General features: G+C 58.9%; 1 protein-coding gene across 1 annotated transcript; it reads right to left on the minus strand.

Annotated features, from left to right (window-relative positions):
• Window positions 1-10240: 10240 nt before the first annotated feature.
• BIRC7 (baculoviral IAP repeat containing 7) lies at window positions 10241-14589 on the minus strand. The gene is made up of 8 exons (XM_069548896.1): window positions 13975-14589; window positions 13131-13230; window positions 12816-12897; window positions 12664-12709; window positions 11730-11933; window positions 11392-11463; window positions 11029-11251; window positions 10241-10396 (listed from the first exon to the last, which is right to left on the minus strand). The coding sequence occupies exons 1-7, from the start codon at window positions 14327-14329 to the stop codon at window positions 11034-11036; spliced, it is 1077 nt and encodes a 358-aa protein (XP_069404997.1). The 5' UTR covers window positions 14330-14589; the 3' UTR covers window positions 10241-10396; window positions 11029-11033.
• Between the last annotated feature and the right edge of the window lie 3266 nt (window positions 14590-17855).

Raw genomic sequence — 17855 nt, forward strand, 5'->3', positions numbered from 1 at the left:
AGGTCCATTTGACTCATCGGGAGATTTTTGTTGAGGAGCCGAGACCACAGTGGGTGCTGGATGATGGTGATCAGGCAGGAGGGGGGTCTGGGGCCGCCAGGGGTTTGCTGCCTCTCATGCAACTGCCCTGCTCCTAGGTCACTACCCTGGAGCTGCAGGTGTTCAACCTCCTGGGCTACCAGTGGGCACCCATCTTGGCCACCTTCGCCCGCATTGTTGTGGTTATCCTGGGGCTCTTCAGCACCATCCAGTGCCGGCCTTGCTACATTGTGGTGGTGAGTCGGCTCTGCTCCAGCCCTTCTCCTGCAGGCAGGTGGCCTGGGATGACCAGCATGGGGGACTTCAGTGACAGTATTGTCCTAGAAGCCACTAGAAAACGTGGAAAGGCCACGATTTCAGCTGCACAGACCCGCAGGCCCAAACCTTCCAGAAGCCTGGACTTCTGAGTTCTGACATGGAAACTGTGGCTTCAGGAAAGCTTCTGGGAAACTGAGCTGCAGGGCACCAGGGTGGGATTGAAACCCGGAATGTTCCAGCACCGCTTCCCCTGCCCTGCCACCTTCCTGTACCCACCTCCGCCCCCCCCACCCCCCCCCCCGCTGTTGTGGAAGAAGCTCAAAGGATGTGCAGGAGGTTTTGCTGCAAGCAGAGCAGCATTTCCTTCAGTGTAGATCAGCATTGTTGTTCTGGGCCAGGATGTGCAGCAAACACTGCTGTAAAGGCCCAGGTGCGGGCTCCCAGGCTTCATGACCACAGTCCTTGTGGCAGGTATTCAGCTCAGCGCCGTGGCACAGACCAGCCTGAGAAGTACAGCAGAGAGGGCCAGGGCTGGGTCTCAGTAAAACTGGGTGCCAACTGGCAGCCCTCCCCCTGTAGGCAGCTCTTCGTGATGATCTTTGGGGTGGTTTTTGGAGGTGCTCTAGAGTTCAGACCACACATGCTCTTGCTGATTATTGGTCTATGTGGGATGGGCCACAGGCACCCCTGGGCCAGGACACTGATCTCAGAAACTGTGCTCCATGTTGGCTCCCCCAACCAGCTATTCCCATCTCCTGGGTGCACTCCCTACCCCCAGGGGAGCAGGAGCCCTGTCACCCCATCAGGACAGTGTGGGACCTGCCCCTGGCAGGCTGGAGGAGGCCTCCCTCCAAATGGAGCACCCTGGTCTTCAGACTCGGGGAGCAGAGCCCCCCAGCCTGCAGAGGCTTTGTTCTCCAAGGGCATGGTGCAAAATCAAGCTCCCGCCCCGAAGAGCTGGGCTCACCCCACCCCTGTCCTCCCCTGTCTCAGTAGTAGGTAGTGTGGGCAGCCACCTGGATGGCCTGGAATGTCTTGATTATCTGCATCTACTTGGATGTGGGGACCTCTCAAAGGTGAGTGAAGTTGTAGGAAACTAGTGTGAATGGAGGGGTCTTGGCTGGCCCCAGGGACACTGGGCATGTTTGCTTGTTTATCGCCCATTTCCCCCATAGAGGCAGTGGCTGGGTCTGTTTATGGTTGTATCCCCTGCACCCTGAGCAGTCCTGGCTCACACCAGTGACTCAGTAAAGGTTTGGAGAAAGACCAGTGATCTGATGGATGGATGAGGGGTTGTGGGTATTGATGGGCAGGTGGTCTCCAGCTGGGAGGAGGTGCACCAGGGAAGGCTTTCTGGAGGAGGGGGCCTGGGAGCCTGGGCAGCACCTGGAAGGAGAGTCTAGGCTGGGAGCAGGAGCAGAGAGACTAGCCTTTGCAGAGGGATGCAGGTGGGAACTCCACCCGGGTAGTCAGACAGACAGGATGCTGTCCTCCTGCCCACCGTCTGGACTGCTCCTTCAAGTGCTGATAAAGCCCCTGATCCCTCTACGGGTTGGGGGACAACTCATCTAAGCTGCGTTCTGCTGGGAGTATCCATGTGAGCAAATCCTGCCTATGCAGCTCCTTGGAGCACGTCACATGAAGTGCTGTGTTTCATCCTTGCCCGAAGCTCAGAGGGGAGTCCAAGAGCCAGGAATGGGGCGGGCAGCATGGTAGGCAGTGGGGTAGATGGCCCCTGCTTCGTGGGACCACACCTAGACAGCAATGGGGGGACAGATGTTAGTTCCAACGTACCTGAAACGGCAGCATTGGCCAAAGATGGGAAGGAGGGGCCCAGGGCACAGAAACAGTGTGTCCTGGGCAGCGAGGCCTTCCTGTAGGAGAGGATGTGAGCTGGAGTCCATGGCAAGCACAGTAAGGCCTTCCCTGCAGGGGAAGGCTGGGAGGGCCTTGGTGCCCCTGTCTCCAACAGCAAACCCCTTGCTCTGCTCAGGGAGCCCAACCGGCCTGTTGTGGGGGGAGCAGGCTGGTAGTGTCCCTGGCACTCACCCGGTTGGTCCCACCTCCTCGTCTCAGGAGGTCAGTGACTTCCTGACCTCAACCTCTCCCAGCAGCGGTCCTGGTGGTGTGAGCATGGCCTGGGCTGGGTGCACGAGGAACCGGCGGCTGGCTTGGGTTCTCTGGACAGACAGCCATCCTGGAGTATGGCCACATGGAGGCTCTGCACAGCGCCCTGCAGACCCTGCTGGTGGTGAGCATGGGGGAGGGAAGGCGGGGGGAGGGGTGCACTGTGGCCTCTGCCAGGGCAGGAAGCCCCTCCTCACCCCATCCCTGCTGAGAGGCTAAGGGACCACACCACCACCCCCTCCTCTGTGGCCTGGGATACCTGCTCTGTTACGTGGTCTCAGAACCAACTCTGACCCCAGAGTCGGCGTGAGGATGAGCCGAGGAGACAGAACCTGAAGTTTCTGAGGATGCTGTGGGGCCGGGCAGGCATGTGGGACCCTCCACGAGGGGCATTGAGACAAAGGCTCCTGCAGCCCTCTCCCTGCCCCATAGGCAGCGTGGCAGGCGAGGAGCCTGAGAGCGTCCCAGTGGCCTCCTCCAAGTCAGAGACTCTGTTTCCATGTCTGATGGTTGGTCCTGGAGCCAGGGGTAGCAGAGGAGCCATAGCCTGGCCTGCATGCTGGCTGCTTTCTCCTCCTGCAGTGTTGAGAGCAGAAGTGTAGATTCTCCAAATAAAAATACATAATGCCCAGTTAAAGTTGAATTTTAGATAAACAGCAAGTTTTAGTGTAAGTGTGTTCCATGCTATGTTTGGAATATACTTATACTAAAACCAGTTTTACTGTGTATCTGAAAATCAAAAGTAATTGAGCATGGGGTATTTTGTCTGCAGCCCCAGGGAAGCGATTTGATGGGAAGGGCTGAGAGCAGGCTGGGCCAATGACAGGCAACCTGGGCTGACTCCAGGGCTCGAGGCAGGACAGGTGTGGCCACCAGAGGTCACTAGTCAGACCTGGTGGCTCCTGACTCCCTGGTGCACACAGTGGGTCAACAGCAGAGGGTCTGGGTGGACACTGGGTTTACAACATGGATGCTCTGCACCAGCAGCTGACATTGGAAACTGAATTCCAAGTCTAAGGCCTTCCCTGGCAAAGAAAACAGGACAGTTTGGATGCCTCATGAGCATCCGGGGCTCCCTCTCCTCCTGCTCTCACAGGACCTGCAGGGAATCAACCTTTGGGACACCTGGGTGCTGCCCCAAGGACACGGAGTTGCCCCTCCGTCAGGGGCTGGGACCCTCTCCCCCCACCACCACCCCTCACTGAGGCAAAAAGAGAGCCCTGGTGACCCAAAAACTGTGGGAACCCGGATGCACCCCTTGAAAAGGGAGAGAACCCCTTGACAAGGATACACTTGGATAAAGATATAGTTTTCAGAGCTTCTGAAGTCACGTACGTAAACTGTGAACAGGAAGCAGGAGGGAAGCTGGAAGAGAAGGAGGGAAGATTCTCCCGGGCGTTTCTGATTGCACAAGACAGCAGAGACGGAGCCTCCTCACTTTTATCCTTCATCCCTAGGGATGCGGTTTCCTTCTTAATATTCTTTTTTAAATGATTTTATTTGTTTTGTTTGTGGCTGTGCTGGGCCTTCGGTGCTGTGCACGGGCTCCTCTGTAGCTGCAGTGCGCAGGGTTCTCATCACGGTGGCTTCTTTGTTGCAGAGCACAGGCTCTAGGGTGCACGGGCTTCGGTAGTTGTGCTTCCCTGGCTCTAGAGCGCAGGCTCAATAGTTGTGGTGAACAGGTTTACTTGCTCCGTGGCATGTGGGATCTTCCCAGACCAGGAATCAAGCTCATGTCTCCTGCACTGGTAGGCGAATTCTTTACCACTGAGTCACCAGGGAAGCCTCCTTTTTAAAATTTAATTTTATATTGAAGTATAGCCTGGAGAATCCCATGGACAGAGGAGCCTGGTGGGTTATAGTCCATAGTGTCGCAAAGGGTCAGACATGGCTGAAATGAGTTAGCATCACACACATAGCTGATGTACAATGTTGCATTGGTTTACGGTGTACAGCAAAATGGTTCAGTTATACACATGGGTATGTCCTTTCTTTTTCAGATTCTTTTCCTGAGTAGGTTGTTACACAATGTTGAGTAGAGTTCCCTGTGCTGTAGTAGGTCTTCAGTAAAAAATACCTCTAAATGCCACTTAGTGCTCTGCTGTTTGCTCTTGAGGACCCAGGAGACACAGACCCTTGACTGCACAGTCAGCCGGGGCTGGGGGGCGAGGATGGCAGGTCCAAGAGCCCCACGGAGGAGCTGGACAGGATCCCGAAGTGGGACAGGAGGGGCATTGGGAGGGCAGAGGTGTGACAGACAGGGTGGCCTCCCCCAGCGCCCCGCCTGCCCCCCAGGAGGAGCAGGGCTGCATTGATGAGGTTTTCAGCACCTTGGCCAGCTCTTGGGCGAGGCTGTTGGGAATGGCAGCTAGGTTTGCCTTTCCATGGCAAGCAGATAGACACAGCAGAAGCCTCTGGCCTGCTGTCTGGGAGGATGGGCTTCTGAGCCCTTCGAGCTCCAGCTCCTCCTTCAAGGCACATCGGGCATCGAGGAAAGCTGTTGGGCTATACTGCACGAAGAGATAAGACACAAAGGTTAAGCAACCCGCTGAGGTCTCACCACTGATGATGAAAGGCACCCTCTCCTTCCTGTGGCCTTTGCTCCTGAAACCGTACTGCCGGCTGCCTTCATGTACCCCCCACCCTCCCGCTGTGGTTGCCCCACAAACAGACCCCACTACCCTCTCTGAAACCTCCTTTCTGCTTGTTCCCCTGATCAGTGAAGGTCCCAGCAAGACAGAGATGATACACTCAGCTGAGATTAATTTCTGGGGGCTGGTGAAGGGGCTGTTCCAAGGGCAGGTGCCATGTCAGGGACCCCATGGGATAGCCTCCTCCCCTGGGACTCGTGGCTGACCTGCCGCATCCCTGGCCTGAAGGGATGGAGAGGAGTTGTGCAGACGGAGAAGGGGCTGGGGGATACAAGCCATGCTTCTCCCCTCCCCCTCCCTCCAGTTTCCTGCTGGACGCCCCCCCAGGGACCACCCCAAGCTAGAGGGCGGGGTGGACTTTGTCCATAGCACGCAGGATGGGGAACATGGAGGGAGCCTCTGTGGGAAGATTGGGGCACCTCAGAACCTCACTCTATGCTGTGTCTTCTGGGTCAAGACCACTGCTTGCTGTGGGGGTGACCAAAGATGACAGTGATGCCCCGGAAATGTAGGGCTGACCTCCAGGGCAGGGAGCAGCCTGGGCCACCTCTCAGATTCCTAGCTTCTGTAGAAGAAGCTTCTCCTGGTATCCTGCGAGCGCATGGGGTTGTGGACCTTCCACAGGACCCTGTAGCCTCAAGATGCATTTTGTTGCCTGCTGCTCAGGTGGCGCTAGTGGTAAAGAAGAACCTTCCTGCCAATGTGGGAGACATAAGATACGGGGGTTCGATCCCTGAGTTGGGAAGATCCCCTGGAAGAGGGCATGACAACCCACTCCAGTGTTCTTGCCTGGAGAATCCCATGGACAGAGGACCCTGGAGGGCTACAGTCTACAGGGTCGCAAAGAGCTGGACAAAACAAGTGGCTTAGCATGCACACACGCCAGGTTGCCCTGTGTGTCACCTGTCAGCCCTGGCTGAGGGTCAGAGTTGGGCCCCCTCATTCTCACTAGAAAGGATGCAGTAAGTGCCAGGCGTGGGGGAACGGCTCCCCTCCCCACCCCATGCTTACCATTGCCCAGGCTCAGGTGGCACTGGCCTTGTCCCATCTTAGCTGGAGCCCTGTTTCCTGTGGTGGCCCTGGTGCCCGGGGGTCTGTGGGGGTTGAACACCGGTCTGTCCTCTTTGCCCTGAAGTCTGAGCATCCTTTGAGGAGCCCAGCTGATGAACTTGTGTCCCGCCAAGCCCTCACCACCTGCAGGGCAGCAGCCTGCCCCACCCACTCTGCCCAGAATTGCCTGCTGCACCAAGTCTTCAGTCTGTCTCCCCTGTGCTGTTGTGCAGACTCTGAACTTGGCTGACTTGAAGCTTCTCTACTGTGGCTTCCCAGGGGGAAGAAATCCAGTGGTTGTCTGCTTACAGTGAGAGGCCCCAGGGAGGATTGCTTGGCTGTAACAGGGAGTCAGCCCAGGGGACATCCTGGCTGTGGCCATGTGCCTCCCAGGTCATCTCTCTGCATCTTACTCCTCGTTCAAGCAGGGGGTTGATCACCTTCCTGCCTCACTCATCCACTGACCGCCCTCACCCCTCTCAGCCCTCACCCACAGGGATGCATGTGCTGGCTCACCTGGGGAATGAACACCATCTGGAACTCCAGAGTTGAGGAGGCCGGCAGATCACCCTGCTTGTTCTGAGTTACAGATGAGGAGGCCAGTGGGCAGTGGCCATGTGGTTAGGACGCACTGAGGTCCATGTCCCACGAAGATGTGAATGCATCTCCAGGGCTTCAGTCTGAGGGACCTCCCCATGTCTTTCAGCTCGTGGGCTTCATCTGTGCCTGCCACATGGTCAGTGTGATCACCAAGGAGGAGGACAGCTGTAAGTGTGTGACCACTAGCCTCCTGCAGAATCCCATTACTAACCTGCCAGCTCTGCCAGGCAGTGAAGGAGGAGAAGAGAGGCTACAGGCTGGCCACGGAGACCTGAGAGCTGGCCTCTTAAAGGAGTCCCTGAGCCCTGAAGGTTCTGGCCTACGCAGAGATGGGAAGGTCCAGAGATGAGGGCAACAGGGGTCAGCACACCCCAAGCCCTCCTGGTCTGAGGGTTTCTGTGCTGCAGGGCTGGCCCTGTAATTCCTACAGCTGTTGCAGGCAGAAGTCTGAGTCCTGACCAGCAGAGGAAAAGCCCTCTTGCTTCCCCTTGCAGTGGGCAGCTGGCCCCACTTCAGGCCCTAGTGCTGGGGGGACACATTTGAGGAGCGCAGGCACATCCCCCATCTGAGAATGCTCTCAACTTTCCTCTGATTTGCAGCATGAACACTCAGGTGTTCTTGCCGACCTGACCACCCAGGCTCTGACGGGTTCTCACAAGGATGAAAAGGGCTGGGTGCACCCAGGGGGGCCCAGGGCTCCTATGGGCAGAAACTTCTCTGGATCTGAAGCACAATTCAGAGCCTCTGTCCCTAGAGGTCAGAAGGGAGTGGCCGTAAAGTTGGCGGGCTGAGTGTCCTCAGAAACCAGATTCGCTCAGGGACCAGCCTCCACGTATCCTGCCCCTTGGTGTTGGGTGGCCCAAAACCATCGCTCAGCCTACAGCCAACTGGGAGGAAACAGAAGGAGCTTCCTGTATTGGTTACATTAAAATATTTTAGGTCAGGCGATAGCCCTGGGGTTCAGCTTGGCCCAGCGGGCCCTGGCCATCCACACGCAGTGCAGTCCCAGCTTTGAGGCACCAGGACTGGGGGAGCCCAGCAGGGCAAGGGCCAGCCCCCTGCTGAGAGGCCAGTGTCCTGTGAAACCCTATGCCAAGTGGGAACCCCACCCTCCAGTCTGGGCCTCTCCTGCTGCTGTGTCATCACCTGAGTGTTTGCACTTGGGAACTTCTCTGCTCTGCCATCCTATCCATCATTTGGGTTGTTTTATTTGGGTCTTGGTTTCTTTCAGTTGATTTCATTGGTGGATTTGACCCATTTCCTCCCTGCCATGTCAATGAAAAGACTTCCAACCTCTAGTGCGAGCAGGCATCCTGTAAGGACAGCTGCGGAGACTGCCCACTGGCCTGGCCACCCCAGAGCTCACAGCCACCAGGCTCCTCTCCTGGGGGAGACCTCACCAGCCAGCTGTCTGTCTGTCCATTCATCATCTGTCTGTCTGTCCATCCCCCACTTTCCTGAGATCTGCTCCAGGCTGACTCTGGGCAGAGTATAGGGTACAGAGGCTGAGGGGACACTGAGAGGCCTCTGCCCAGGAGAATGACCTGCTGACTTTCCTGGGTTTCCCTGTGGCAGGAAATTTATGCATTTGGCAGTATGGGGTCTGAGTTGCAGCACGAGGGGTCTTCATATCCTCATGCAGGATCTTCCGTGCACGGGCTCAGCAGTTGTGGTGCACAGCTTAATTGCTCCACGGCATGTGGCATATTAGTTCTCCCACCAGGGATTGAACCCGTGTGCCCTGGGTTGCAAGGTGGATTCTTAACCTCTGGACCACCGGGGAAGTCTCCTGTGGCAGGAAATATGTAGTGTTGGCTCCTTTCAGAGGATCAGACTTCTTCCCTCTTGTAAAGCAATGTCTACAGCCCTGCAGCCCCCAGGCCTCTAGTGGGGGTGCCTGTACTGTTGGCCTCCCTCCTCTGAAATGGCCTTTGCCACAGGCCTTGTCCCACATGGAATCCTGAAAGTAGGGTCAGAAGAGGTGGTTGATAGTCCTCCTAGTAAAGCTGCACTTCCTCCATCCCCACCAGGCCCATGGAGACAAGCTTCCCCTTCAGGGCCATATGTGCAACCATCCCCTGGGACCCTGACCCTCTTGGCAGCCCCCAGCCCTTCTCCCCTGTAAGTAAGGCCCCATGTCAGCCAAGGGCCATCAGAGGTAGTAGACGTTCAGCTCCCATCATGGGGTAGAGACCCAGTTCAGGCCCTCAGGCCAAGGCAGGGTGTGTGGGAGTCGATGACCCAGGGCACACAGCCTAGAAGAGCTGGCCGGGCTGGACAAGCTTCTGGTGGAGCTGGGGTGGCCAGGAGAACCCAGGGTGAGCCTCTCACCTCACTCCCAGCCCCCTGGCTCAAACCTGAATGAGGTATCTGCAGCCAAAGTCAGCTCTGCAGGGACAAGGCCCCCAGCTGCCTGCATGGGGAGCCCCGTCCAGTCCAGGGAGGGCCTGGCTAAAGTCCAGTCCCTCCCCCACCCCACCCAAGGCCAGGACACCCTCCCCTTCTTGGGTTTTGTCCACATGGCAGCACTTTTCTTCCTCATCTCTGACCTTGCCCACCCCTCACCTCACCCCCACAGGCCCACATAAATGAAGAGCAGCCATCCCGCCCCTGTGATCTCCAGCCTGTGACCTGTCATGGATGACAGGAGGCTCCCGGCAGCGGACCCTCCCACCCCCACGGCCCTGCAGGTGCCCCAGGGTCTAGTAACTGTACGTGACCAGGGCGGCAAGGCCAGTGCCAGGACGAGGATGGCTGCAACCTCTGAAGAGTTGCTTCCTTTTTCTAAAGAAGAAAAAAAAAAGGCCCAAGAGAAAACCTCATTGCTGGCCTCAGTAGCAGAGTTGCACTCCATCCACGGCACGCCTGGGGTGGCTGTTCAAGGAGCCCCCTCGCTCAGGTGCCCTCCCCAGGGCAGCCAGACCCCCAAAGGCTGCACACACCCATGCTGGGGGGAGGGGCTGGCCAAGGGGACCGCAAGATGGAGCAAGTGTGACCCCAGCACGAGGGTCAGTGTGAGCACACGGTGACCCCACCAAGCTCTGTGGGAGTTAGGGTTAGGGCTACAGGTGCTGCGGCCAGTGGGACCCCCGAGGTGGGGGCTGGGCTTGCCCAGGAGCCCACAGGGCAGGGGCTGCCTGGTGACAAGTGGAAGACACTGTCCAAGCCCCCAGGGTGCAATCGTCCTAGCACGTCCCAAGGTGCCCACCAGTGGAGGAGAGAGGAACCTGCCTCCAGATCACCTGCCCTGCCGGACTTGGTGGACAACTGCAATTTCAATTTCAGAAGCAGCCCAGGCCAGTCCATTCTAAAAGTCCTAAAACATTGAAAAGATAGCACGAGAAACGGGGAGGAGAAAGGGGAGGAGGGGATGGCCTGGAATGGACCTGACCAGCTGTGCTGCCCTGCTGGTGAGGCGAGGTGAGGGGGCAGGGTGGAGGGGAGGGGTCTGGGTGGAGGGGGGCTGGGTGGAGGGGAGGGCGTTGCGGTTCTGGAACAGAGGCTGCTGGGCACTGTCCAGGGAAAACCCATGCTTTATTTTGACTTTCTGAAGCATCCATGCTTGGGTAAAACAACCCCCACCTCCCCACGCCAAGCCGCCTGCAGCTCCATCTTCCACACAGGACTGGTCAGTGGTGTACGCCAGCTCAGGGCGCCTCAGCTCACAGCTCCTGGCAGGGAGAAGGGCCGAGTCCACAGCTCCAGGTGCTTCTCCATGCAGCTGGGGTCTCTCAGCCCCCAGGGAGTTCCCTTCCCTGCCACTTCTCCCCCACTGGAAGATTCTTGGAGAGATTCTTGGGGCTCAGTGGCCTTTGGGAACCCTGGAGGGGTTCTGCCCCCGATGAACATCAGAGAGTCATAGACCCCTCACCCACCCACTGTGCATTTCCATCAGGCCTCGGCTCCCAGCTTGAGATCCCCATCGGGGTCTTGTGCTCAGGAAGACCCCAGCCCTTCCTCCTGACAAGGGCATCCTGCTTTTCTCCACGCGCCTCCAACGTGGTCCTCCCCGTGGCTTGGCTGCCACCCTGTATGCCCAGCTGGACAGGAGGCTTTATCCCCTTGACCACTAGGAAAACCAAGGCAGAGAGGGGCCCAAGCAGAGTGGTTGTGGCTCCCCCAGGGTGGTGTGTCGAGAAGGACTCAAAGCGAGTCTCTGAGCATCAGGAGAAGGCATGAGGTTGACCTGTGATATCTGCCAGGGTCAGGGAAGGGCCAAGGAGGGGGGAAAGAGGTGCTGCCTCCTGCTGCCCCCATCCCAGCAGGCGACCCCAAGTCAGGACCACAGGAGCTGCACGCTCACCTGGCCTAGGACAGGAAGGTGCGCACGCAGCTGCGGACGGGGGCCCTGCAGATGGGGCACTGCTGCAGGTTGGGCGCGCACTCGGCACAGGCCAGATGGCCGCAGGGCACGAAGACGACGCCCACTGTGCGGTCCAGGCACACCCTGCATGTCCGCTCCTCTCGAAGGCGCCGCAGCTGCTCCTCTGCATCCTGCACGCCTCCCGGTTCTCCGCCGGGGGGACCTGTGACACCGTGCCCACACCTTGACCTCTGCCCTTTGTACTGGCTGAGGGGCAAGGCAGGCCAAACAGGGAGTGCCCATCCCCACTGTGGAATGCAGGAGGGCCAGCCCCGGCCAACCCCAGATGGCGCTCACCCTCACCTGACTCCAGGGCACTCTCCACCTGAGCCTCTATTCTGGGTGTGAGCAGCTCAGGCCCTGGCAGGGCAGGAGCTGTGGGCAGTTAGAACAGACGTGAGGCTCCCAGGGGACCTGAGGCCCAGCCCCCAGCCAACAGGCCACAGGCAGTGTCTAGCCCCAGCTCCCCCGCCCACAGCACACCAGTGTCCCAGAGTCTACTTTCCACCAGAACTCTGCCTGTTCAGCCCCTTGTGCAGTGGTGATGGATGCTCTGTGCCCGGCACCGTGGGGGCAGCGGCATCTGTGCCCAGAGGGAATAAGGAAGGAGAGGTGGGCTGTGCCCAGAGACAGGAACATACCTCTGGCCCCCACCACCCGGCCCCCGTCCTCTTCCTGGAGCAGGTCGGCTACCAGTTGCGACGTGGACATGCCGGTCAGCGCCATCTGGTGGTACTTGCGCTGCAGCAGCCCTTGCACTTGGCCCGGCCTGAAGCCCATGCGAAGCACGGCCTGGACTGCTGGGCACTGGCTCCATGCTGGCCACCCCTGGCCGCCCCCCACATCTGCAAGGCAGAACGAGGGGTGCTGGGCCAAGGGCAGGCAGGGGCTGCGGCCTCAGGGTCCCAGCAGAGACAGCGGCCGGCCACTGTGGCCCGTCAGCAGGGCCACGTCGTCATTACAAGGGGCCCTGGCGCCATCACGGCCGCTGCCTCTGTGTCCAGAGTTGTGTTCCCAGGGCCTTTGTCAGAGGTGCCACGCACAGGGAAGACGTAAACCTGATCACAGAAGCTGACTAAGAGCCGGGTACTGCTCCCAGGGTGGCACACAGACTCTTGTTTGATCCCAGGTGAGGTTGGCACCAGGCCCACTTCACAGCTCAGGGCACTGAAGCTCAGGTAGCGCAGTATGGACCCAAGCCTGGAGCCCCTCAGACCCTGGGCACCGACAGAGGGCAGAGGGCCGGACTCTGTGTGATGGGGACAGCGACCGGTCAGCTCTCAGGCATGGTTGGCTGATGGCAGCCTGTCCCTCTATGCCCCTCTGCCCTTCTCAGGGCTGGCCATGCCCACGGCAGCCAGTTCAGGGGTAGCAGGGGCCTCTCCAGAGCCTGGGACACACGCGCAATGCCTGTGTGAAGCCCCCCAGTGAAGCAAGCCCAAGCAGCACACCCGCAGGCCCAGCCAAGCAACCTTCACTCTCCTGCTGTCTGCAGGCAGCACACCCAGTGGAGCCGGCCGTGGTGCGGGCCAAGGTGCCCAAGGGAGCCAACACAGGCCTCTCATCCCGGCTCACCTGAGGGGGTGGCAGGACCCACATCTTCCGGTTCCTCCGACCGGTCCTGGAAGAAGTCAGAGAAACCCTGTGCCCCGAGCAGGTGAAGGAGCAGGGCTGGGGCAGGCCCCTCACCACCACCCCCTGAAGCCCTAAGGGCAGGAAGGACTCACCCAGGAGCCCGGTGGGCAGCAACAGGACTCCTGAACCCTGCAGACAAAGTCCCTTCCTTTTGTCTGGAGCAGGAACTCACACCTGAGGAAAGCGGATTCAGACATGACAGCCTAGAGGCTTGGGCTGTCAGAGGACCCCGCACTGTCCAGGTTGAGCCAGGGGACCCCTGCTTCCCGCCGGGTGGTGGGCTTTCTGGGAAGCTGTTTTGGAGACAGAGTCTTGAACATCAAGGGAGAACTAGAAGTGCTGTCCCCAGAGAGTCCCCCCATCCTGGTTCCCCGAGACACCCTGGGACTGGGGAGGGGAGGTGGTACCTGGGGAACCATCTGGCATGCTCGGTCCAGGGGTCGTCGCCTCGCTCCCAGCTCTGCAGACCCCCGTAGCAGAAGAAGCACCTCACCTTGTCCTGCTGGCCTGGGGTGGAGCCGAGACACTGGTCTTGACCACACTGGGTCCCTTGTATGGCTAGGGGCTTCCCCCCTGGGCTGGGGTCAGGGCTCCCAGGTGGCCTTTCCTTCTAGGGCAGGGCTCTCTGGGGTTATTTGTGAGCCTTGGGGGCTCCCACTGGCCTTCGCCATCACTTTGCCTGGCATTCTCCTTGGAATTCACATTCACTCCATTTCTCAAAGGTGGGATGGGGGGGTACCATGCTTGGGGCACTTGCCAGGATCCAGGTGCGTGTTAGGGAAGGGGAGGTGGGGGAAACCCTGGTGTCCCCACCCTGCACTTCTGCCCCAGGTGCCTCCTCTTAGGATGGATTCCCAGTGATGGAAAGAAGGGGGGCTGTGTGCTTCCAGGCTTGGTTTTAGAAGCTCACAACTCCTTAAACGGGAACGGGGACCTCATCTCTCTACCCCTGTGGCTGTCACCCCTGCCTCATCCCCTACAATCAACAGATTTGGAGCAGAGACCTCAGATCAGGGGCTGCTACAGCCATCCCACACCACCAGCCCTCTGAGAGCTCTCCCTGGACCCCGGGACCAGTGGATACCCCACACCTCCCGTTCCTCCTCCTGGCACCTCTGACACCAACACTGTCCCCCCAGCACAGGTCTAACTGCTCCATGCTGTTCTGGCGTCTCCCCAGGTCTGAAGCACAAAAGAGACTGTAGGGCAGGGAGCAGGTGTAGAAGGGCCGTGGAGACCCCCGGGACTCACCGGTGTGGAAGAAGCCCGCAGCGGCCAGCAACTCCGGCGGTACCACGGCACTCAGCGGCCAGTCGTAGAAGGAGGCCAGCCGCAGCTCCTCTGAGCCCATCCCGGGGAAGGCAGGCCTCGGTGCCAGAGCAGCACCATCTTCCTCCTCCTCCTCTGCCAGGGGGCGCAGCTGGCCCAGGATCTGCCCATCCATGTGGTCCTGGCCTCCCCAGGACAGGGCGCTGTCAGTGCCCTGGCCCCGGGGGTTGCAGAGAGAGTGGGGTCCATGTTGCCCCCGAGGGGGACGGCTGCCAGCTGCCCAGTGGCTTGGCTCTGGGCCATAGCACCAGCACTTGGTCCTGTCCTCAAGCCCCATAACGAAGACAGCAGCCCCGACGAGTTGTGACGAGTGATGGCCCTGGGCGGTCAGTTCTGGAATGTGCCCAGCCAGCCCGCCCCAGCCTCCTGACCCCTGTGTCTTGCTGGGGGACAGCAGTGGCCTTTACTCCAACAGTAGGGCAGTAACAGTCCTGCCCCCCCAGATGCCCTGGGTGGGGGAGCAGCCAGGGGCCGCTGGGGCCTGCCACTTTCTGGAAGGGGCCAGCGTGGCAGCCCGTGTCACATGCTCGCTGCAGCGGGACTGTGTCACGGGGCCCCTGGCGGAGGCCTCAGCAACAGGGCCACCACAGTGGGGGCAGTGGTTCTCACTATCTTCTGCAGGACAGGGTGGGGTCTCTTGGCACAAAGGGAGGGACTAGAGCAGAAGGAACTCTCCCAAGGCAGCAGAGGGCTGGTTCTGGCTCTAGGACCTTAGTGGGGGAGGGGCAGGGGTGGGTTATGCTCCCTGTTATGCTTGGGTTATGCTCCTGGTTCCTGGGCTGGGAGCCAGGGGGGGCCTCTGAAAGCAGAAGGTTCCAGATGACAGTCAGTGCTGCCTGGGGAGGGGAGGGCAGCACCCACTACAGGGACGTGGGGCAGCCACGGACCCAGGGGCGCCTAGTGAAGGGCTGGACCTGGGTTCTGGAGTGGATTACCTGGATGTTCTCAGAACCCTGGAGCCCAAATGTGCCCAGGCCATCCCTGTGCCTGGTCCAGCTGGGCAGGAGGCCCTCTGCAGGCCATGCAGCGGCTCCTGTCCTTGGGCCTTGAAGGTTCTGTCTCGTCCCTCAGCCTTAGCCTCCAAGGGATCCGGAGGGGAAGCCACACACAGTAAGGTCAGTCTTCCCATTTGAACTGCATCCCCGAGGCACTGTGGCCCAGTCACCAGAGTCCACAAGTAGTCATCAGGGGTGACCAAATCACCCTTCTCTGAGCTTGGCACCCTGTCTTCCCCCTCCCTGCTAGGTGTGTGCCCAGCTAGCCTAGGGAGCCCCAGCTCCTGGTCTGGGGGCCCCCGGGTGGCTCCAGGCTCAAGTAAAAGCCATTGGCCACATGGGGGTCCTCCTTCTCTGGATGGGCTGCCCTCAAACCTGGTCAGAGCCCAGGCTCAAGGGCCCCAGTGTCCCCAAACCCACCAGTGAGAGAAGATGGGGAGGACTGTAACCCTGGTGGGCAAAGCAGCGTCCCAAGGACAGAAAGGCTCCAAGGTGGAAGGGACAAAGAGGAAGACCAGATAGGGTGCGGGCCCTGCCCCGCACAGCCCCCTCCCTGGAGCACAAACCTCCTCCTTGCTCCCTAGAGCAGGGCAAAGGGGAACAGGTTCTGTGGGACCCTGATAAGGGCTGGGGAGGAGGGGCTCACCGGCCTCCATGCCGGACTGGCAGGGTGGGCCAGGCACAGTGAGGGTCACAAAGAGGGTGGATGGAGGGGTGTTCTCACCCAGGCCTGCAGCCCTGCCATGTCCCCCGAGCAACCCTCAAACCATCACCACCCCACTGGGCATGGAGCCGCATGAACCCAGCACAGACCAAGGAGCCCAGGCCTGCATCCTATTCCTGGGTGGGGGGCGGGCTGCAGTCTCACCCTCAAGGGGATCCCATAGGCATCCTGGCTGCACCAGCCGCTCAGCCCCATGTGGCCAGGGTCCCATGGAGTCCTGGGAATCCTCTCCTAGCAGCAGCCTGAGCCACCTGGCTCCCTGCAGCTGCCCAGCGGCATGGCCCTGGGCTCCGGGTTTGCCTGCAGGAAACCCTAGTGAAGTATGTGGCTGGGTGCCTGTACCCCTCCGAGGCTCCTGAGCCTGGGCTGCCCATCCTGGTTGGTGGACCATGGGATGAGGGGTGAACAGGCAACTGGAAAATGTGGGCTGAGTCTCCCAGGACACATGGGCCCCAGCCTCAGGATCCTGGTCCTCGCCCTCTCTACTCCAGTTCCCCAGCGTGTGTGGAAACATTGCCACCTCTAGTCACTCCAGCAAAACTCAGGAGTGCCACATTGGGACAGCCCTCTGCCCTGCCCACCCCCACCCTTTGGTGGATGGGGAGGAGGACCAGAGTTCCCAGGTGCTGGCTCTCCAACCACTCCTATCTCAGCAGGGAAATCACAGCCCCCAGGTTTGCTCTGAACCCTCTGGAGGTGGGGACTGGCCAGTCTGAGAACCCTCTGAGATGGACTGGCAGCAGGGGCAGCGACCCCCAGAGGCATGTCTACAGTCTGTTCCCTCAGATCCTGAAATTTGGGGGCTGGGAGAGGAGAAACAAGCTCCCATACTTCTGAAAATTCCAAACATGCATTCTCCAGGCGCCACCCACCCCATGGTGGGCTCTCCCCAAGAAGGGGGGGCCAAAGTACCTGAGCTGAGGGAACCCCCCTGATACTGTACACACACCAGGAAGCAGGTATTTCTGCAAGTACATCCAAGTGTGGGGCTGCACAGATGAGGGGCTGAGAGGGTCACCAGCAGAGCCGTGGGCATCTCAGAGGAGGACCAGCCTTGGCCTCTTTGCCTGTTTGCATCTATGGTTGAAATTCTCAATACAAGGAGTTATTCAAGTCTTATTTATTCAATTAAATAGAAAGAAATCAGGAGCTAAAAATAACAATTATACCCTTGTTCCAGAAATTTCGAAAATACTGAAAGCCTGAGGAAAATAGAAGTCACCATCTGAACCAGCTCTGGCACCACCAGGGCTGGTTTCCAGAACCGACCTTATCTGACAGCTGCTTGGGCCGGAGTTCCCTGGAGCCCCTCATGTTTCTTTGCAACTCTCTGGGAATTTAAAATTATTTCAAAAGAAGCAATAGAAAAAAGCTGTCAGCCTCCCCTCCACTGGGAGGGTTCTGCTGTTGCTGTTTTGCTGTTTTCTTTCAGACATGCTCTGTGTGTTTGCCCCTTTTCCTCAAGTAATGCTGTATGCCAGCTTTTTTTTTTAATGGGCACATACTGAGGTGTTTTTTTTAATGAGGGGCAGCTTCCCTGGTGGGTCAGGTGGTAAAGAATCTGCCTGCAATGCAGAAGACCTAGGTTCAATCCCCGGGTTGGGAAAAATCCCTGGAGAAGGGAATGGCTACCTACTCCAGTAGTCTTGCCTGGAGAATCCCATGGACAGAGGAGCCTGGTAGGCTACAGTCCATGGGGTCACAAAGAGTTGGACATGACTGAGCGGCTAACACTTTCACTTTCACTGGGGTGTTTTTGGTTTTAGCTTCTTTCTTTCTTTTTGTAAGTCAGTTTTTAAACATGAACGAGTGTTGACCAATGCCTCAGATGGCTCCCCTGACAGACTTGGGGGGGCATTTCACTTCTTTACAGTGAAATCTCCCCAAGCAGGATGATGCCAGAAAGGAGAGGGCGGGTAGGTCATCCCAACCTGTTTAGAGACAGGAGCCCAGAGATGATCCAATACCCCATACAATTTGCTCCCAGAGTCAGACCACACCCCTACTCTCCTCAAAAGATTCAGAACCAGCTGGGGTTGGAGAGGAATATCCCCAGTTTAGGGGTCCCCCCAGCTTGATGGGGC

The sequence above is a fragment of the Ovis canadensis genome, chromosome 13, assembly GCF_042477335.2.
Source record: "Ovis canadensis isolate MfBH-ARS-UI-01 breed Bighorn chromosome 13, ARS-UI_OviCan_v2, whole genome shotgun sequence".
NCBI classification, from domain to species: domain Eukaryota; kingdom Metazoa; phylum Chordata; class Mammalia; order Artiodactyla; family Bovidae; genus Ovis; species Ovis canadensis.

Coding starts and splice junctions, on each gene's coding strand:
- BIRC7 (XM_069548896.1), bottom strand. CDS start 14,329: ATGGGGCTTGAGGACAGGACCAAGTGCTGGTGCTATGGCCCAGAGCCA. Junction 12,898..13,130: donor CATGCCAGATGGTTCCCCAG/GTACCACCTCCC, acceptor CGCTTTCCTCAG/GTGTGAGTTCCTGCTCCAGA. Junction 11,934..12,663: donor GGGTCCTGCCACCCCCTCAG/GTGAGCCGGGAT, acceptor TCTGCCTTGCAG/ATGTGGGGGGCGGCCAGGGG.